The sequence below is a fragment of the Hemitrygon akajei genome, chromosome 4 (assembly GCF_048418815.1).
Source record: "Hemitrygon akajei chromosome 4, sHemAka1.3, whole genome shotgun sequence".
Taxonomy (NCBI): domain Eukaryota; kingdom Metazoa; phylum Chordata; class Chondrichthyes; order Myliobatiformes; family Dasyatidae; genus Hemitrygon; species Hemitrygon akajei.
In genome coordinates this window covers 159,362,919-159,385,455 of record NC_133127.1, presented here as the reverse complement: position 1 = coordinate 159,385,455, position 22,537 = coordinate 159,362,919, and the positions used below count along the sequence as shown (strand labels likewise).

The window sequence follows — 22,537 nt, the reverse complement described above, 5'->3', positions numbered from 1 at the left end:
CAATACAGTGGGAGATGTGCGTGTGTGATTATCGTGAGTGGCTGGCCCTTTCTGTTTTTACTGACCTTTGCCCAGTTTAAGCCAGGTGAGGGAAATTAGAAAATGGTCCGGTGCAAGGGCAGTGCATGAAAGTTATAACATTATTTTTATAAGATGCAAGTTTCCCTTCTATCCCAGCACTTGCCTGACTATCCCGAACTGCACAAGAAGGTGATGTGCACTGCTACAGAGCTGCAGACTATTATAAATGCTGCTGTTTCGGTATTGCATGTTATTGCATTCACCAAATGTGATTTCAGATACTAAAATCTGCTTCAATAACAATGAGCTTTCATCATTCCCATATTCAAAAGTATTCATTGTGTACAATTATTAAAAAATGCATAAATGCTGTGCAGTTTTCTAGTAAGCTGTTCTAATTAAGTTCAGGATATTTCAAAGTTTTGATCAATTGGTTAATGAGAAAATCATTTTCTATCAAACAGAGGTTGGCATACTTACCGTAAGACTTTGTTGGAGGAGGTTCAGGAGCTAGAGGCCCGATCCCAAGATCCTTCAAAGGCTGTATTGCGTGATGTCAGTGCAAAGAGGTAGGACAAGTGTAAATAAGTGATATTGCCTCTGTTGTTGAATAAACGCTCCTGTGTGAAAAGTTTGTTCAGAGGAAAAATGTGGATATTGTAGACTAAAAATCTTCTGTTGTGACTGTTTAGGGCACAAAAATTATCCCTGTTTTATTCCATGCTCTCCTTAGCAACAATCCCTTCACCAAAAGAAGATAAGGGAACTGTGCATGAACAATGATACTGAAAGCAGGGCACTGCATAGATCTTGTGCTGTATTTCTCCATAGCCTTCCTTGGGACAACCCTTAACCTTCAAATTTCTGTCACATTCTACACCCATCTAATTAGAACATTCTTTGCTCCTGTATGTGTCATCCTTAAATATTATCAATTTGTTCAGTATATACATGAATTTCAAGATGCCCTTTTCTAATGCCATTGCATTATTTTACTTTTCCTTACCATAGCATTTTTTCGTGTCAGGAGTTCCTGTTCAATATGAATGTAGTGATGTTCTATACGTAGTAATCTGCATACATTGGTGTTTTTGTGAGTTTATAAATGAGAGTTTCCTTATAATATACACCTGAGTATCTCCTGTACCTAGTACAATGATCACGGAGTGTACCTTCGTGGTCTTCGACTACTGTAGCCCATCCACTTCAGGGTTCAATGTGACGTGCATTCAGAGCTGCTCTTCTACCCATCAGTGTTGTTTGAGTTACCGTCACCTTCCTGTCAGCTTGAACTAGACTTGCCACTCTGCTCTGACCTCCCTCATTAACAGGGCATTTTCACCCACAGAACTGCCACTCACTCGATGTTTTTATTTCCACACCATCTCTGTAAACTCTAGAGATTGTTGTGTGTGAGATCTCAGAAGATCAGCAGTTTCTGAGGTACTCAAATGACCCTGTCTAACAGTAACAGTTATTCCTTGGTCAAAGTCACTTAGATCACATTTCTTCCCCATTCTGATGTTTGGTCTGAACAACAACTGAACCTCCTGACTATGTCTTCATGATTTTGTGTATTGAGTTACTGCCACATGATTGGCTGAATAGATATTTACATTAATGAGCAGGTGTGCCTAATAAAGTGGCTACTGTGTATACATTATTACACACAGCATAAAGTACACGTTACACAATTTCTTGTTCACAATTCACAATGTTTCAAGAATATTGTGCCAAAATTGACTGAGTCCACTATTGTATGGAGTGTCAGATCTCTGTTTTGTACCATGTGCACCCAGACAAGCGTGATAAGAAAATCAGCTACATTGGTTAGAGTATTGTGCACAACTCTCGTTGCCACATTGCAGGAAGGATTTAGTAGCAACAGAGAGAGTGCAGAAACAGAATCATCCTATGTTGCTTGGAATGGAGAGCTGTAGTTATAAGGAGAAATTGGATAGGTTGGTTTTATTCCCACTAGACTGAGGGCTGACTTTATGTAGCTTTATAAAATTATGAGGGATATAGATAGGAAAGGTAGTCAGGATCATTTTCCCAGGGCAGAGGATTTGGAAAAAGAGGGCACAGGTTTAAGTTGAGAGGGGGATAAAAAATGAAGGAGATGCAAATGTTACATTTTTCATGCAGAGGATAGTGAATCTCTGGAATGTACTGCCACAGGAGATGGTGGAGGCAGATATAGTTACAACATTGGACAGGTACTTGGTTAGGAAAGGCATAGAGGGATACATGCCTCATGCAGGCAAATGGGATTAATTCACAAAGGCATCACAGTTGGCAAGGATGAGGTGGATTGAAAGAGCTGATTTTTTGTGTTGAATAATCCTATAATTCAGAAGGCCTGCTTGCTAAATTTCTGGATAACGGTAAAACAAACAGTTTTATGACACAAAAAGCATGTTAAGAATTTGGAAGAGATATAGCTTTGTACTCCTTCCTTGATTTCAGATTCTCTTAACTGTTCTAAGCAGGAATTTTTAGTTTATATTTTAATACATCTCCCTTGATTGATTATATAGTAATTATTAACCTTTGTACCTCCAAACTCTAAGGCATTTCTATCCTCAGATGCATTATAAATCAATTGTAAATGCAGAATGTTTGACAGCAGTATGGCTGATACCATTTTTATCGTGGGTATTGTCCGCTTCCTCACACTGCACAAGCAGATCATTTGAAGTCTGGGTACTACTGCGTAATTTCCATTGTTAGACTTAAATGATTACTTTTCTGAATTGTCTTACTACACTACAGCTGAAAAATTTAAGCCTGATTTGTGCAACATAGAATAGTTGTGGATGGTTGCTATTTCAGAGAGATTGGCTGATTAGGGATTTAGTCCTTGCTTACCATGTGAAAATTAAATTAAACTTTGCAAATGAAGAATGTATTTTATATATTTAGGAATATGTGGTGTTTCCAGTTAAACATTGTTAAAAAAAAAAATTAAAGTCAGGCTGCTTATTGATCACATCAATTGATTCGCTGAGAGAGCTGTCGTGTGGGGCAAGTAAGGGATTAGCTACAGCAGAAGTTGAATCTCTTCAACCAGTCTGCTCAAGATGAAAAGAAGAGATTAAATTAATGAAACAGATGTGATTTAATTGAGTTCCAGAAGGTTTTATTCTGACTGGTCATCATTAAATTAAACGATTAATGTTAATAGTCAACTCAACATTTAAGTAGCTAAGCAAGTAACTGAATGTTGATGAGATACTCCTGCAGCAAACCATTGTGCGTGTATAAAAGGATTAGAAGGAAATAAAGAAATGCTAGAGATTTTGATTGGATTTCAGGTATGTTGTGCAGTATAAATTGCATCTGCAGCTTAAACTATGAGAGACCTCATGGTGCGGATTTTGGAGGCAAATTAGCACAAAATAAAGTTATTTTGTGATCTAGCAGCAGTAAATCGTGGAAACCATGGAGGAAATGTCTGTAGTGAAGCTTTTCACATCATGCAATCAAACGGTACCAGCTGGGTGGCCATAACTGCTCCTGCACTTAAAATGAGGAAAAAACAGCAGTCTGCTACATTGATTTAAGATGAAATTGCTAGTCTTAAATCTTTGAAAAAGAAAGCATCAATTCTGAGACATTCAAAATACTTAAAAATAAATTACAAATTCCTAATGAAAATCATGAAAAATACATTTTAAAAAACATCATTTTGGAGTGTGTATTTAAAAAAAAAGTGCAGATCTGGAAAGCTAAAATAAAAATTGCTGAAATTACTCAGCAGGTCAGACAACATCTGTGGGGGATAAAAAGAGTCAACATTTCAGACCAAAAACCCTTTATCAAAACTGGAAAGGGAGAAACCAAGCAGGTTTTAAGCTGCAAAGTGGTCTAGTTGGAGAATTCCGTTCTGTCAGTCGGGGGGATGAACTTAATTTTATTCCAACACTATCGAAGGAAACAAGATATGCAGTTGCAAGTTAAATGTTGAAATATTTAGGAAGGATTATTCAATTCATATATTTTAATAGATTGTTTGCACTGTGCTGGGCTATGTCAGGAGCTAATTAAGAGCCATTTAAATTATGGTCGGTCTAAAATCAAATATTGGCCAGTACAGCTGTTTGATGTGGGTGTTTTCCAACAGCCCCACATCTTTTACATGTCAAGTATAGAATAAACTAGATAAAGATGGAAAATATTAGTGAACCGAAGGTGTTTTCTGTGACAATGCAATAGTTTCTTCCTCAATTTAATCCAAGATTTAGTTAATTAACTGGGTGTAAATTCCCCAACCTCTGTGATAGAATTTAAACTCCTTTTGACAGAATATTAGTCCAAGATTTGGGGAATTAAATTTTTTTTTTCAGTAAGGGAGTTTGAGCAATTGAATATATAACAATTGGAACAAATTATGTTTTTTTTCTTTAAAATTTTCTTGCTAAATCCAAGTATTTTGTTGTTTTCATGTTTTCTGATATTCACAATTTTACTATAAAGACCGTCCTTCCCTACATAAAATGTCTTTTTGTATGGTTTGTTTATATTAAATTGGTTAATAGTTGAAATATTTTACTTAAAATGTAAATAACCTTTTTTCTTTTAAGTAATTTAAGATGTCACATTTGGGGGTGTATGAAAATTGCTATAATTTTGTTGTTTTTTAAATTTAAACATGTATAAATACACTTCATAGGTTTGTGGGCTATTTACCAAAAGCAGCTGTTCATTCATCAGATATAGACTGACCTTGCTGTTGAACCTTCATAGCCCAATTTAGAATTTTTCAGCATCAGAAGTAAATGCAGCAGTACTTCAGTGGTATTTTAAAGTTCCAATGCAAGTTTCATTGCATAGATTTCTTGTAACCGTCAAGTAAAAGCTAAACAGACCAGCTGTGTAATAGATACATCTCTCTTGATGTACATTGATAAGCTAAATGGTCACCAATCATTATCAGCACAATGGTACAGGAAGATAGAGCGTTCCTATGAAACGGTTCGTAAGGCAGAATGTTGTAAAGTGAAGAAGCAATTTCCATTAATTAATATGGGAAAAATTTGTGAGCATTCACAGACCCAAAAAATAACCTACCAAATCATGCCAAACAACACAAAAAACCTAAAATAATAGTAATATATAGTAAAATCTGAGTACAGGAGCAGGGAGGTTTTGGTCCCCTAATCTGAGGAAAGAAATTCTTGCCATAGAGGGAGTACAGAGAAGGTTCACCAGATTGATTCCTGGGATGGCAGGACTTTCATATGAAGAAAGACTGGATCGACTAGGCTTATACTCACTGGAATTTAGAAGATTGAGGGGGGATCTTATTGAAACGTATAAAATTCTAAAGGGATTGGACAGGCTAGATGCAGGAAGATTGTTTCCGATGTCAGGGAAGTCCAGAACGAGGGGTCACAATTTAAGGATAAAGGGGAAGCCTTTTAGGACCGAGATGAGGAAAAACTTCTTCACACAGAGAGTGGTGAATCTGTGGAATTCTCTGCCACAGGAAACAGTTGAGGTTGGTTCATTGGCTATATTTAAGAGGGAGTTAGATATGGCCCTTGTGGCTTAAAGGGATCAGGGGGTATGGAGAGAAAGCAGGTACAGGGTTCTGAGTTGGATGATCAGCCACGATCATACTGAATGGCGGTGCAGGCTCGAAAGGCCGAATGGCCTACTCCTGCACCTATTTTCTATGTTTCTAAAAGCAGGAATGATATGATAAATACATAGCCTATATAAAGTAGGTATACTTTTCTGCAATCATTGCAGCACTGTCCACCACAGTGAAAATCTCACGCAAGTGCTCCCAGCAGAAGCACTCTTTCCAGTAACCTTTAGGCTATGAAGCTGCCAAATCATACCAAATAACACATAAAAATACACAGCCTATATAAAGTAGAAATAATGTACGTCCAGTGTAGTTTCACTTACCGGAATCGGGAAGACAGTGAGCACACTGATGATGGTGTGTTAGGCTGAGTCATCAGAGGTTGGGGTGGTGGGAGACTGGGGTGTCATCTCATCGTCGTCTGTTTCCATCAGGGCAGGCAGGTCACCTTCTATGTCTGCCTGCCTCGATGTCGAAGGTCGAGGTTTGTCGTCTGCTGTGGCTGATGTGGAAGGCTTGAAAAACGACAGTCTGTTTGACTGCTTAGCCTCGCGCGTTTTTCTATCATAGAGTTCTTTGTAAGCACTCAAACCATCCTGCAAATATGCCCTAAACCTACGTACCCTTTCAAAATTAAAGTCATTCTTTTCTGCAATCATTGCAGCGTTGTCAATCGCAGCGAAAATCTCACACAATTGCTTCATGTTCAGTTCCTGGATGACTTCACTTTTGGGCCGTTCGCTACTGTGTTCAGTTTCAATTGTTATCCTTTCCTCTTCATCAGCTCTTCATCTGTCAGTTCTTGGTCATGGGATGCCAAAACCTCTTCAACATCATCATCGTCAACTTCCACACACCCAGCCTCCTTAGCCAAACTCACTATGACCTTACTTCGTTCACCACAATCGAAACGCTTTATTATGTCTAGTTTTATGCTAAGTGTAACACTCTTACGCGCTCTTTTAGGCTTTTCCGATACCTTAGAACTCATCTTACTAACGGATACACAAAATAAATCGACATAAAGCACAGATGCTCACAGGCAGGTGTTTAAGCAATGCCGGCTAGAATGCAGTTCCGGGGGAGGAGCTCAGCAGCTCGGCGCGCGCTGCCTTTTTTCATAACAGTGAAAGCACCTTCTGTTAGCGAAAACAGGTAACTAATGTAGGTCTTTCGTAACAGCAAGGTGTCGTAGAGTGAACGTTCGAAATGGGGAGGGGGGGGACTTGTATCCAGTGGCAATGGATGAGTATACCATTTAGTGATAAGTAGCTCTTAAACTAAAAGACATAGATACAGAATTAGGCCATTCATCTGTTCTGGAAACATCCTCTGCATCTCCACACTATTTAGGCCTTCCAATATTTAGTAGGTTTCAATAAGATCCCCTCTCATTCTTCTAAACTGCAATGTCTACAGACCCAGAGCCATCAAACACTTCTCAGATACTAACCCATTAATTCCCGATATCATTCCAGTGAACCTTCTCTGGACTCTCTCCAGTGGCAGTATATCCGGCCCAAAATTGCTCACAATACTCCAAATGTGGGCTGACTAAAACTTGTTGTCTTGATGCTTCTGAAGGAGCCTTAGAAGGGCATGCACTAAGGTGATTCTTGCCTTTTTGATAATCCATCAAGGGTGTTGCAGGATCAAGAATGACTTGCTTCAGGTATTGAGGGTTTTGCGGTGCCCAGTGTAGGAATTACAGATTCCTCTACGGATAAGGCAGGAGTAAGTGGGCAGAAGGTAGTTCTGAGGTTGTGCTCTCCTGTGTTTTGTACCCCTTTGCACAAACTGAGGGTTGACAAAACTGTCCTAAATGTTCTTTGCTTCAAGTGCTTGTGAGCCAGCGATTGCCAAGAGCCTGTGTGGATGCTGTACTTCTTCAAGGAGACTTTGAATATACTGTAAAATCTATTTTTGTGTCTGCTTGCAATTATCTCCCATGACAGAACTTGGGATCTAATGTCTGTTTGGGGAGTTTGGAATGTGGCATGCAAATAACATACCAATGCCAGTGTAAGTGACTCAGAGTAATTACGGCCTAAGTATTGAGGATGTTGGCCTGGGACAGGACAATGGTGTTAGCACACTTATTGTTCCAATGAAATTGGAGAATTTTGTTAAGGCATCATTGGCAATACCCGTCCAGTGCCTTAACATGCCTGGTGCAGGTCTTGGAAAGTTTAAGGTCATGATCTTCAAATGTCCTTGCCCCAGTCAACCAAAAACTATGCTGACACAAGAATTGTTCATCAGCAGTGCCATAGTTGTAACAGTCTGATGGTTATCCTCAACTGATTACTTTTTCACAGTGGCTAGACAAGTTTCTGACTTAGAAATATTGGGCCTAGCCCTTGAAAGTGTTGGTTGGCTTTGATGTATTTCTTTAACAGTTCAGTAACTCTAGATCTGTGTAATTTTATGTCCGTCAGTCTTGATCACAATATTTACTGGTATCACATAATCTTCTATGAACCTGTTGAAGGTTCTAAACAAGGTTAAGTTATTGATACGGCTGTTATTATTGAACAAATTTATCATATTTAGTCATCATAAGCTAATCAGTGATTTTTCCATCACCATTAGTGATGGCTTCATGAGAGGAGCTTCCAACATTAAAAGAAATTAATGGTACCATGAATGACGAAATCGTCCATGAATTTTCTAACTTGTATTTCAGTCTGATTTTTTTAATGACTCAATAGCCTTCTCAGACATTAAAAGCTACAAAATATAATCCCCCCAGTCTCTGAGGTGGGACATAGCCCAACAGAGGGGTCAGCAGGATATGTAACAGACACGCACACAAGTATTTTCAATCATAGGGATTATGTCTGCTTTTTGAAAGCAAGCATGGTGTAAGTGCCTTGGTCAGCTTCTCAGTCAGCTTCTTTATGACAATTTTAAAAATTAAAGAGACTTCAGAGATTATTGTCAGAAGTGAAAGATTAAGTCACAAGTTACAGTATTAATGTAGTAATTTTGGAGAATATCTCCCTTTTATGCTCAAAAGTGTTAAGAAGTGATTTTTATATAATATATGTAAAACTGAACATGTTAGTGTGGGGAAGCTTCATGAATTAATTCCATTTAAAATATTTTCTAATGATTAAATTGGAATTAGAGGTTTTGTTGGTACATTGTATTTTTACTGAGAAAGAGGGAAATCATGAGTCCTAGAAATTACAAACTTCTAAATAGGAATAAAGCGACATAATCATTTGCCAATAAAAGATTATCAAACAGTAAATCAGGTAAAGTGGAAAAGCTCAATTTTGAAGGTTATTTTATAACCTTGTAGATGAAATAAAAGCAAATTTGTCTCTGCAATGGTTCATTCAAACACAGTTTAGAGTTAATTGTATGTTCTTTTGGAACCTAGTAGTTTCTCATTACAATTTGTTTATTGCCCTTATGCAAATATGTAGATTCTAATAGAGCATCATTTCTGACAGTGGGTGAAGAGAACTAAGCATTGTTGGTAAAGAAAATATCAAATCTAATTACACCACGTACACTGAATGGGATCCTATGGCACTAATGAGGGGGAGTCGGCTGATATCTAAAGTGGGCAACAGGATGAGTGACCGTTAGTTCCAGGAACAAAGAAAAAATACCACCCCTGGTGCATGTGTTCACTCTTCTTGATGATGACATTTGCTTTGATTTGATGCTGGGAAAGGTGAACACAGGAATAGGAAATGACGGAACATTGAAAACCCATTGTCAGAAGCAGAATTCATCCCTCTTATGTTCACGAACGTTTGAGGACAACTCCTTGCCTCTATTGGAGAAAGATATATTTTAATTGCTGTGTTATGTATTCATTTTAAAAAGTTTTCATCTGCATATTTCTGCACAGACGTGCTTCACAATCAAAATGAAGATCATGTAAGATTTGCACCTCTAATACCCTGCTTTGCCCTGTATTGTTTTTATATCACTAATTGCTTGCAAATTTTCTGGGTGGCCCAGCTGTGAGCTAGATAATAGTGTGACTAAATCTGTCAAAGATTTTCAAGTCTTTTTTCTCTCACTTGTACTTCAGTGGTCTCCAACTGGTTCTAATCATTGTGATGTCGCTTTCATTTGTTCTTCTAAAATTCCATCACACATGCTTATACTCTGCTAAAGGAGAATTCAAATAGGCTTCTGTGGGCTTTCTCTTGCCCTCATTTAGAAGATTATCTGAATTCTAAGTGACACAGTGGTCAGGGAAGGACATGGGCTGCATTGTCTGGTTTTGTGTTGTGTGCGTGTCCCACATGCAGCCCTCCTTTCCCTCGATACTCTTATAGGGTATCCCCGCTGGCTGTGATACTGTGTGTGCATTGTACTCTCTCTGATGGTATGTCACTGTAATTCACTTGTTTTTGATCAGTTAAGTCATTCCACAAACGTTTGGAAACTGGGTTGTTTGATTTCATCTTCTCAGGTTTTATAACATTAAAAGAATGTGGTAACTGAAAATATTAGAATCTCACTGAGTAACATAAATATGTTTTTAGTGTTTTCAAAACACCATTGCTTAAGACTGGATAGTTCTAAGGAATTTAATTTGTACATGTTTGGGGCTTTGTCATTTCAAATCCATGGAAAATGCCAATCTTCCTGATCTGAAAATAAATCTTGGTCAGTCTGCTCATGAATACCAAAACAGTATCTCACCATTTCAGTGGCTGACCCCCAGCCATGACCTACTCACAATTGTGAATACCCTCGAAGTGCTATTTTCTCAAAGCCATCATTGTGAGCATAGGGGACTGACTACACAAGTATTTTTCTCAAGGCCAATGCAAAACAGTGGTTTTGATACCACTCTTGAAATTCTCTTTCATTCAAAGTTTCAGAGCTGCAGTTTTCTCAGTGAAGGGGGGCACATTCTTCACGAAGTGATGTAATTAAATAATTATTAATAATGGGCACCGTGATACTGTCATGGGTTAGCGCGACACTATTGAAGGAGTTCGATTCCAGCGCCATCTGTAAGGAGTCTCTGTACATCCTACCCATGGATTGCATGGGTTTTCCTGGGCTGCGAGGGTTTCCTCCCACAGTCCAAAGATGAACTCAGTAGATTAATTGGTCATTGTAAATTGTCCCATGATTAGATTAGGGTTAATCAGGATTGTTAGGGGTTGTTGGGGCAGTGTGACTCAAAGGGCCAGAAGGCCTACTCCACACTGTGTTGCTAAATAAAAATAAAATTATGGTCAAGCCCTGACTTAAGAATCAGATTCAGATTTAGTATCACTTTTTTATGTAAAGTGAAATTTGTTGAATCGCAGCAGCAGTACAACACAAATACATAAAATTACTGTAAACTGCGATATAAAGTACAAAAACTGGGAATAATGAGGCAGTGTTCAGGGATTCACAGACTGTTCAGAAAGCTAATGGGGGAGGGGGAAGAAGCTGTTTCTAAATCAAGTGTGAGTCTTCCAGCTACTGTACTTCCCACCGCCCCCCCCCCCCCCGCCAGCCCATGCTAAAAACAAGAGCAGAGAATATCTTGGATAGTGAGGGCTCTTGGTGATGAATGCCATTTTCTTCAGATTAAAATAAGAGCTCTAGTTACCTCCTTTACTTAGCTTTAACAAGCTGCAATGAAAATGCCTTCTCCCTCCACGACTAATTTTATGTTCTGACTAGATTCTATTAGACACTGCATATAGATTAAAAACTTACTTTGAAGAATTTAGGTTGCTCGAGATACAATTGCTTTTTTAATTGTCTTTGTAATATTAGACAATTGATGGAATTTGGCAACAGGAAATTGGAAGCACAGTTTTTGAACATGTTATACTTAACCTCTCCAATGCAATCAGAGATACCAAAGCCCAACACCACAAAATGAATTTTAACTAAACAAGAGGGCAATGGTGTTGATATGACAGGAGCCTATACAGAATGACAAGATGCAGGTCTGCAGCTGTGATTCTTAAATATACAGCCCCTGTCCCCATGCCTGGTGAACTGGAATTTCCTTGGAGGAAAAAAATCACAACACTGCCTCGTGTATATTTTTGTTATTTCCTCCTAATTTTCTCTCACCTTCAGCTGAAAGTAGTAGTCCACAGTGGAAAATCTACAAGGTGCATTTCAGTCTAATCCAAGCAGTTATAATGCATTTTGAGCCTTGATTAAGGACAATGAGACTGAGGCAGGCGTAGCCTTGCCTAATGCTGTCAGCATTCTTAAGGTATCACGTGGGCATTTACCGTACTAATATGAGTTGCTGGTTAGCAATCAGCAGTAGAAGCCATATATGATTTTTCCACCCTTTTACCTCCTTCTTTTCTATCTCCGCCCTCTCCTGCCCACAACTATTTTTGTCCCCTCCACTATTTTTATTGACATACCTCACACCTACTCACCTTTCCTGTTCCCCCATGAACTCCATTGCCCTTGCCTCCTTTGGTTCTTGACCCCCACTATTCCCACTTTCATTTCACTTCTCCACCCCCCCCCCATCCAATTTCTACCATGGGAATGATGTGTACAGTTGGGATAATATTGATCTTCAAAACAAACTAGTAAGAGGGCAGCAATAATTATGATATTTTGATAGAATGAAGCAGAAACTGCTTGAAATCTGAAATAGCTATCTTGTTTCAGTATATGTAACTGTAAACATGTCCTCTCTAATACGTAATCTGCTAAGATGGCAAACTTCCTGAATTGTTTTCTAGCAGCAAATTAAATCAAACACCAGGACACTTACAAAACCTGTATTCAGGAGTCTTTAAATTAAAGATTTAGTTTGCTTGTCACCAAGCAATTAAGAGGATTTGTTTGGTTCTTACCGTAGATTCCGGATTTTAAGCCGCTACTTTTTTCCCACATTTTGAACAGCTTTGAACTTTGCGGCCAATAATCCGGAGCGGCTAATGCAAGGTTTTTTTCATGCCGCCTCGTAAACATTTTGCCTCGTAACAGTAGACCAATAAAATTGATGAGTAGTTCACAGAGGTCCAATGAAATTGTACGATAAATCAAGCGCACTTTCACAATTAAATTATTGTAAATCAGTCATTTGTACTCACCCTCATCAACATGGAAAACACTCGAAGCATTGTGCTACCTACCCTCTTAGTTTAAACTATATTTGTTTTCTGTACTACATCGCGGGATGCTATGACGACACACCCGGTTTCGCGGCGTCTTGTGGGAAAATGCCGTTTGCGATGAAACGGAAAGGAGGGGGGGAGCGGCGGAGCGGCTTTGGATCCGAGCGAAATCTGCTTTTAAATGCCGTTTGCGATGAAACGGAAAGGAGGGGGGGAGCGGCGGAGCGGCTTTGGATCCGAGCGAAATCTGCTTTTAAATGCCGTTTGCGATGAAACGGAAAGGAGGGGGGGAGCGGATTCCGCGAGCGGCTTTGGATCTGAGCGAAATCTGCTTTTAAATGCCGTTTGCGATGAAACGGAAAGGAGGGGGGGAGCGGCGGAGCGGCTTTGGATCCGAGCGAAATCTGCTTTTAAATGCCGTTTGCGATGAAACGGAAAGGAGGGGGGGAGCGGATTCCGCGAGCGGCTTTGGATCCGAGCGAACTCTGCTTTTAAGTTAAAGGTATCAATAACTTTTCCTGGTAGGCTGCAGTATATATATTTTTTACCAGTCGTTAGGAGATATTGGAATGTTGTTCAGTAAAGAAGTATACGCAACGTATATTTAAAAGTAGCCGCGTACGGGCACGGTTCGAAAAAAAGCATTTGCAATATGTATTTGTTTTTGTTACCATATGGATTTAATTAAAAGTTAAAAAAATCCTCACGTGTAATATCTTTCTGTGTAAATATCACAACGTGGGACACCTGCGGCCGAAAATCCGGTGCGGCCTAAAATCCGGTGCGGCCTTTACATTTAAAAAAATGATTTTATTTCTAAAATTAGTGCCAGCGGCTAAAAATCAGGTGCGCTCTGTAGTCCGGAATCTACGGTAATTCAATCCTCTTCATTGTTAACAAGTTGCAATTAGCATTTTTGGTATATTAATTATTGGTTGAGGAAATTGCCTCTATTTAATTGCTATCCTAATGAGTCACTGGATCTTGCAGTTAAATGACTAATTGTTCTGGATTTTATGCTGTGCATTTGCCAAATGTTTACAACCTGTTTCACTGCACATATCAAAACATGCCAGAAACCTGGCTTACCATTTAAAAGCATTGCACTTCCATATGGTGTGTTTCTCTCCACAGCCTGAATGAGCGCGCCTATTTGCTGAAGAGAGTGTTTAAAAGAAGTTCTTCAAGCCTTGCCCGGGCCCACCCCAGTTATCGCGTGTCACGTAGGTATTCCTCTGCTTCAGACTCTTGCAGTTACATTTTTATATCTAAGGAAATGTTTGGCCTTTTTATAAGTGTGAATTGGCAGTATTTTACAGAATTTTGCCTTACCTGATCAATATTTTGTTTACTTTTGCACAGTGTTTAAGATGTTAAATTTTTCACTGCTGTCAAGCATGCACATCATTGTTACTAAGGTATTAAATGTGTTTTCCTGTACTTTTTTTGCTCTCTGCAAAATTGGAGAAAGTAAATGAGAAAGCCTGTTTCTCTGAGAATTCTTCAGTTTGATTTTCTGCTCTGCCTCAATTGTAAAATAACTGATCAACGGTTCCATTCTGAAACATCAACAATTGCTTTCTCCCGCAGATACAGCTTGTCCTGCTGCGTTCCTCCAGTAGATTGTTTATGGTTCCAGATTCCAGCATCTGCAATTTCTTGTGTTTTCAGGATTTTGTGGACAAATCTTTAGAACAGCAGCAAGCATGCTGTTTCACAGTCCCTTCGCCAACAATTCATACGTTTTCCAAATTATCAGCCTTCTCCCTCCCCTTTCCCCTCCTCTTTGCCTTCCCAGTCTACAGGTCTGCGAACATTAATCATATTTAATTTATGCATCATAGTCATATTAGTTTATTTGATGTGTAACATGCAATAAGGTGCATTTTTGTACAGGTCTTTTCAGCCACATTCATCATATGTTTGAACACTCCAAAACTTTTAGTCTGCAGTGTGTTTTTCTCCTTTGAGATACAGTTTTTTCTGTAGTCTTAACAAGGGATAATGCATGTGTTTGTGTGTATATATGTATTTTTCTTCCATTTTTTCCCATTAACAGAGTAAGAGCCCGTTTCAGCTCTTCAAGTCCGTATCAACTCTCAGAGAAATCACAATCTCCTGCCAAATTTCCCTGTAACCTGTTCTCTAATCATTCCTATCAGACGCCTCTAGATTCTACTACATAACTACAAACTAGGGATGATTTAGTGTCCATTAACCTCCCATCTTTCATCTTTGAGATGCAAGAGGAAGCAGATTACCTAAGGAAACCCACACAATCACAGAGAGAGCATCCAAATATCACACAAACTACACCAAAGGTCAGAATTGAACCCAGGTTACTGAAGCTGTGAGTCAGCAGCTTCATTAGCTGTGCTATTACACTGCCAGTGTAGCCTTTCCATTAATTATTCCATTTTTCCCTTATTTCATTTAATGGTCTCTCTTTCTATTAAAGACTTAGAATTGTTTGCATAGAGCTCATTTAAATATTTCTCTCCATCGATTATAAAATATTAAATGATGTAGGCTTCCACCGTGTTATTTAGGATACAGGAAGGGAAGAGAGCTGCATAGTTCCGCTAGAAAGGTTTTCTAAGTAATCCACAGCTCTTACGGATTTTCCCTGCTGACTTCACTACTGACGTTTATTGAAGTAATGAACGCTAGGCTAACATAGCATAATGTCTCTTTCTTCCTCATCCATACAGGATATCCATTGCAAGTAACCTGTAGCACCTCAGCATGACACGTATCAGTTTACATCCTGGATAGGTCTAAGGGCAAGGAGCCAGGCCAATCCTAACCTGTAAAACTGACACTACTAAATAGCTGCTGGTCAAAGGAGAGATAAATACTTGAATAAGACAAATGCAAATATTCTGTTATTTTAATATAAACAGTGCATTCTCCGCTTGCATGAGGGAACTGAGTATTTGGGTCACTAATTTGATCCACTCACATTCCTGCTGATAAGGGTTGATGTTTGCCTGGGAGTGCCATGTGATTTATGAGAGTTAAAATCAATTGAGGATTTTCTTTGACTGGTTAAGGACATTAAAAAGTGTAGGGAAGGGGGAAAAAGAGGGGAGGAGTTTTAATTGTGCTTTAAAACTTGAATGAAATCTCATTGCTCAGAAACCTTGTTATCCTGAGTTGTGGATATTAGAACCTCACTACCTTACAGCATCTGTGTTTACATTATTTATATTTTGGTACAACCTTTGGGTCAGAAAAATGAAAATTGATAAAATAATCAGAAAAATTATTTCTCCAAAATGTATTTTACATTTACACTGCTTCAGTGAACTATTAGCTCTCATACAAAATCATTGAAGTTATTAACTTCAATTTAATTTTAGCCAATTACAGAAGCTTGGTCAACAGGAATACTTGATTAAAATTATCCAATCATATCCCCTGTATTGGAACTGACAAAATGCAGTCTTTTTTTACAAAGTGTAACAATATTAGTTTCTTATGGGTACATTTCATGAGAATGAAGAAAAACTGACTATAAGCATGAATTATTTTTTTTCCGAGAGTGTGAATGGGTTTTTCATTGATGTTTAGTTTTTTTTAAAATCTACTTGTATTTTCATTCTGGGGATTAGCATTCCCACTGTGAGGTCTGCTCTCTGACCTTTTCCTAGTTTTGTTATATGGGGTGTTGTGTATGTATTATGGATCATTCATTGTCTTCAGATGTATAGAATGACATTGTGGAAAAACTGGGACTACTATCAATAGGGTACAAAAGACTGTGGGTGGGTACCTTCTCTTTGATACTTCATGCATCTCAATTTATGCAGTTCATGGAGAAGCTGGTATCAAACATACAACATAGGACTACATTCTGTGCCACACTTTCGTATTACCTGGTGGTTGTTTGGATGGCTGGGTGGAGATGGAGATGCAAGGCGCTCCTTCACTCTGCTAGCCTGCAGGTCATCCTTGGGCAAGGTGTAGCACCTGCTTAGCCACCCCCCCCCCCCCCCCCACTGATCAGGGTCACCTGAAGCCATGGGAGCAGGTGGTGGATGGTCATATGAGCAACCGGTACATATCACAGTCCTGGTCATGTGACCTCTAACAACAGATAGACAATCTCTGAAGAGTATTGATAATGGCTGGGGGCACCCATCTTGTAAAGGCACTGCCCGGTAGAAGGCAATGGCAAACCACTGCTGTCAGAAATTTGCGGGTCCTGGAGAGACAGTGATTGTCCATACCATACAACATGGCAGATAATGAACGAGTAGCATTGCTATTCACAGCTTGGGACGACATTATCTCCTTTCTCAGTTCACTTTAGGTAAATTGCGTAAAAGTTAAAGAAGAAGGTGGGGTGGAGTATTTGTGGTACAGAACTAACCCAGTAACTTCAGAGAGTTACATATAAAATGGAAAACGGCAAGCTCAGAGCATATATAAAGAGAGAAATAGACCACACCACAGATGCTGTCGGACCAGTTGAGAGTTTCCAGTGTTTTCTGATTTTATTTCAGACTTGGTTTTCAAATCAGTAAGTTTCTAGGCATGGCACCAAGTCTGCAGACTCTTAGCAATTTAGTATGAATGCCAGGTTAATTCAGCAACTCTAATTTGGGTACAGAGGGAGAAGGCAAAGTTTCCCACTCTGCTGGATTCAGTGCCATGTCACAGCATCAACAATTTACATGAATAAAACAGTTTTTAAGCAGTAGACTGACTCATGGCTTGTCATCTAGTGGTTTATCAACAGTTTTGTTCAGAACAACAAAGCAGTGATAGTAGAACAGGTCAAAATGCTTGGTCGAAGAGCTAAGTTTTAAGATGCATAAAGAAGAGAGGGAATGATGAGGGGTGGAAAACTTGAAACGTGGAGTCTAAGGAAATGAATACATGTGGAGGTGTGGAAATCGGGCATCATCGCAGAGAGAAAGAGAATTGAAACTGGGTGAATTTGAAACCTAGGATGAAAGCTGAAAGATGTAGGTGTTTGCAGAATGCTAGTATACAGACCAGATGGAAGAGCTGGATGATGCAAATCAGGATACAGGCAGCAGACTTTGGGATGCAGGTTGGAAGATGGCCAGATGAGTAATTGAAGAGAGAATGACAGAGGTAACAAAGTCACAGATAAGGTGAGGCGGAGAGATGCAGTGTTGGTGAAGGAAATGGACACTGACAGATCAGTTTGGTCAGATAGGATACCAAGATTGCAAACAGTCATGGTCAACCTCAGGCAGTGATCAGAGAGAAGGATAGAACTGGTGTCTAGTAGATAGTTTTGTTGTGAGAACTGAAATCGCAGGATGCTACTAATAGTATCTGGCCCCTTGAATACCTTGTATTTACTTGAACCTATTTAAATGAGTCATTTTAATAGTTCTGCCTGACTGCTTCTAATTCTAATCTTCCTAAGATTTAACTTGTGTCCTAGTTAACTGAATCCCTCCTCATAGCAAATATTGTCCAGTGCAATTCAGGCAATTCCATAAGACACAGGAGCAGAATTAGGCCATTCAGCCCATCAAATCTGCTCCGCTATTCCACCATGGCTGATTTATTAACCCTCTCAATGCCATTCTCTTGTCTTCTCCCCATAATCTTTGATGCCCTTTCTAATCAAGAACCTATCAGTCTTTGCTTTAAATGTACCCAATGAGTTGGCTGTCTGTGGCAATGAATTCCACCAATTCACCACCCTCTGGCTAAAGAAATTCCTCCTCTTCTCTGTTGTAAAGGGATATCTCTCTACTCTGATACAATGCTCTCTGGTCCTAAATTCCCACACTATAGAATGCATCCTCTCCACATCCATTCTATCTAAACCAGGGGTTCCCAACCCTTTTAATGCCATGGACCCCTACTATTTAATCAAGGGGCCCATGGACTCCAGGTTGAGAACCCTTGATCTAGGCCTTTGATAGGTTTCAATAAGTTCTTTCTTCATTCTTCAAAACTTAAGCATGTACAGGCCCAGAGCTATCAAGTGAACCTCCTCGGGACCCTCTCCAATACCAGCACATCTTTTCTTAGATAAAGACCCCAATCTGCTCTCAATACTCCATCCAAGTGCAGTCTGACCAATGCTTTATGAAGCCTCAGCATTACATCCTTGCTTTTATATTCTAGGCCTCTTGAAATTAATTATTCCTTAACGCTAACTCAACTTGTAAATTAACTTTCAGGGAACCCTACACAAGGACTCCCAAGTCCCTTTGTAACTTTGATTTTTGAATTTTCTCCCCATTTAGAAAATAGTCTATACCTTTATTCTGTCTACCAAAGTACATGACCATAAACTCCCCTACACTATATTCCAACTGCCCCTTCTTTGTCCATTCTCCTGATCTGTCCAAATCTTTTTGCAAACTCCCTGCTTCCATGACACTACCTGTCCTTCCACCTATCTTTATATTGTCTGCAAACTTGACCATAAAGCCATCAATTCTGTCATCAAATCATTGACATATATTGTGAAAAGAGGCAGTCCCAACACCGACCCTTGCAGAACACCACTAGTCACTGGCAGTTCCCTTTTACTAATCTAGAAAGTTTCAAATGGATCACTTCCAGACCCCACCATGAAGGAAAAGAAATACATTAATTTATTTTAAATTATTGATATTATAGAGCATCTTTTCCCTTGTGGTTTTCCCCATCTAAGACATTATACAAATTAGGAGCAGGCACTTAGAATCTTTTCCACCATTTGATATGATCGTGACCTTTCAAGTTTCCTGCCTATTCTCAGTAACCTTTCGGCCTTTTGTTTATCAAAAAGCTATCTAATTCTACCTGAAAAATAGTTGCTGCTTTTTGAGGAAAAGAATTCCAAACATTTATTCCTATTTAACCCCAAGTTTTTATATCTCCACCTCCCCCCTCCTCACCCCCCTCCAATCTTGTTCATTTCTATCAAGTCCCCAAGCCTCTGACAGATACAAGTCCGTCAAACCTTGCCTTATAAGGTGGGGTATTATTTTAGTAAACCTCTGAGTGATAACTAACATGTTAACACTCTACCAGGAAGGAAAGAGACTCGTATTGTGTGCAGTACTCCAGGTGTGGCCTGGCCACTATCCTGTATAGTTAAAGCATACTCTCCTAATGTGTGTATTAATTTGGGCCAACTCAAGCTGTCAGGCTTTTATAATGACGTTTGTGTCAGACTTCTGTGCATGTTCAACCAAATACAGGAGTTTCAGATGAACTGTCCTTGTCATTGAGCGCAGACCTGGTGAGCATAGGGCCTGGTGCACTTCACACCTGGTTCTTAGTTTCACACCACAGAACGCTGGTAGAAGGGTGCCTTACTAATTCATTGAAGTTACGGCAAAAGGCAAGTCTTCTACTTACTTATTAAATATTTTAATTACTTATTGGCATCTTTTGGTGTTTACAATTTTATTGATTTTTTGCATTTTCTTGTAATATCTATTTGACTAGTTTGTAAAATGTTTCTCTCTATCAGACGTTTAAAAGTGTTTCACAACCTTTGAGGTGAGCTGTCTGATGCACCATCAATAACTCACGCCGAGACTTAGGAAGTGAGATATCGGCTTTTATTGACTGAAGAACAACACTACATCCTGGGGAAAATGAGGGAGAGCAGCAGGCCACAGTCGCCTTTATACAGGGGTCTGTGGGAGGAGCCACAGGGGTAGTCAGCAGGGTCTTGGGAGGAGCCACAGGAGCAGTCAGACAGGTATATCTAGTTCACCACACTGTCAAAAATAATCTGGGCTGGCTGAACCTCAGGATGCATCACATGATTCAAAACTCGTACTTAGGACTTGCTGGGCATCCCATGATCCAGTCAGGTGAACAGGGTTAGCTCTTGGCATCTGGAATAAGTATGTCTAGATGCGTGGGAGTTCTGAGTAGCGAGTCTGGGGAGCAGGCTGCAACAAGTATGACCATGTGTGTTAGATTGCCATGAATTACAGTATATTTAATGTAAGAATCTTCCTTTAACAGGATGTGGAAGCAGAATCAATATGCCATTAGTAATATGTAGTAATTTTGCTCTGTTTCAGATGGGTATGCTTTTTCTCAAGAGGAAAATGGTGTGGTTTCACAGAGAGACTTAATCCGTTCATATGAGACCCACAAAGTGAAATTAACTGCAGACTGACCAGAGTTACCTTCTTCAAGTATTGGACTGATTAGCAATTCCTGAGCGTGCTGATCATCAGTACTGTTCGTAATCAGTGACATTTAAGAGAAGAAAAATCCTCTTACTTGTGGCCTTAGCCAAAAAGATGGATTTATATAGATTCTCTTCTGAAATTTAATCCTGTATTTTGTGTTGCTGTTTTGGTCAGACTGAAATAATGTTATATATATATATATATGAAATATAGCTGCTTATAAAAAATAATTGTTGAAAAGTGCTGTGCCTTTAGGTGGAATGGAACAGAACTGCCACTCCTTACCCCACACCCTCCCTCCCAACCTCTCAAAATCTCACAGGTTCAAAACATCTTTTATCTGCACTGGAGCTGAAGGATGGAGTGGGTGAGGTATTTGTATATTTAATTCATTTGGCCCACAGCATCTGAATTTTCACTGCAATTTCTTGGCAGTGGGAGGATGGGGACACATAGACCCTGCCATTGGAAGTTGGTGAATGCCTTTGAGATCTCGTATTTGTTATAAAAAGAAAGTACATACACAGCTGTTCAACTTGTCATACAATAGTAACATATGAGCAACCTAGCTGTATCTCAAAAAAAACTATAGACTATCAGAATGAGCTCATATCCCAGACTTGCTATTTAAATCACTGGGATTCCTGATGGTCTGCCTAATGCTTTTGTGATATTCTGATGTATTATAATATTACCAAACAATGTTTTGTGCAGCAATCTAATTACCAAATGCAGAAAAATCCTACATGGTATGTTAGCCTTTTTGGGAAAATATCATCTTTGATGGTTTGGAACACATATGTGACTTAATCTGCGTGTGTTCGGTTGTTCAGATAGAGAGGTGTAATGTAAATCACTACCCACTGCCTCTCACTTACTGAACAACTGACTTGGACTTCCTTCTAGGGAATAACTAAGTGATTTTCCCGTATGATATGAGCACCAACTGAAACTGTTGTTCCTATCTCATTACTGGCCTCTATCCCCTTGCTAGGTATTTTGCAATAGACTGCAGTAGCTGCTATTTCAACAAGGCTGAATCTGTGGCTCATGAATATCTGGAGAAAATGAATGCCCCATTATTTATCCCCAGTATGCATTTAAAAACCAAGTATGTTCATAGTTTAGAAGTCAACTGAAGTCCAAAGATAAATCCTGTCTGAGCCACAGCTATTACTTTTTAAAATTAATTCTAAGGGCATTTGGAATTAGACTCAAGTTACATTTTTTAAATATACAGTACCTTCTATAAGAATTATCATATAAATATTGAATTAAAGCAACAAAAATTACTTCACTTGCATTGTCTGCTAAATGTTATTTTCTTCTCACCACTGTTCAATATTTAAGATGTAGTAATGTTGTGATTGCACTTTTGTTTAGTTGAATATTCTTGATGTTAATGATCTTTTATGTATCTCAAAGTTCAAAGTACGTTGATATCAAAATAAGTATACCACATGCAACCTTGAGATTAGTCTGCTTACAGGCAGCCACAAAGCAAAGAAACCCAATAGAGCCCATAAAAAAAGATCCGTCAAACACCCAATGTGCAAAACAAAATCAAATCATACAAACAATAAAAAGTAAGCAAATAACATTCAGAACAAAAAGTGAGTTGACAGCCACAAAGCCAGTCATCATTGCAGCCAGTCCTGGAGTCCATTACTTGCCGGCCACAGCCTCAGTTCAGCACTGGGACA

The 22,537-nt window shown here is 39.1% G+C and overlaps 1 protein-coding gene across 10 annotated transcripts in view; it reads left to right on the top strand.

Moving 5' to 3' along the window:
* Positions 1 to 22,112, top strand: part of atp8a2 (ATPase phospholipid transporting 8A2) — a 461,717-nt gene extending 439,605 nt beyond the window's left edge. For all 10 annotated transcript variants that reach the window (XM_073043757.1, XM_073043755.1, XM_073043759.1 and 7 more), the window contains 3 exons: positions 486 to 590; positions 13,828 to 13,916; positions 20,721 to 22,112. In XM_073043757.1, coding sequence (XP_072899858.1) covers positions 486 to 590; positions 13,828 to 13,916; positions 20,721 to 20,818 — 292 coding nt within the window. In that variant the 3' untranslated portion in view covers positions 20,819 to 22,112. The remainder of the gene's footprint in view (positions 1 to 485; positions 591 to 13,827; positions 13,917 to 20,720) is intronic.
* Positions 22,113 to 22,537: the final 425 nt, after the last annotated feature.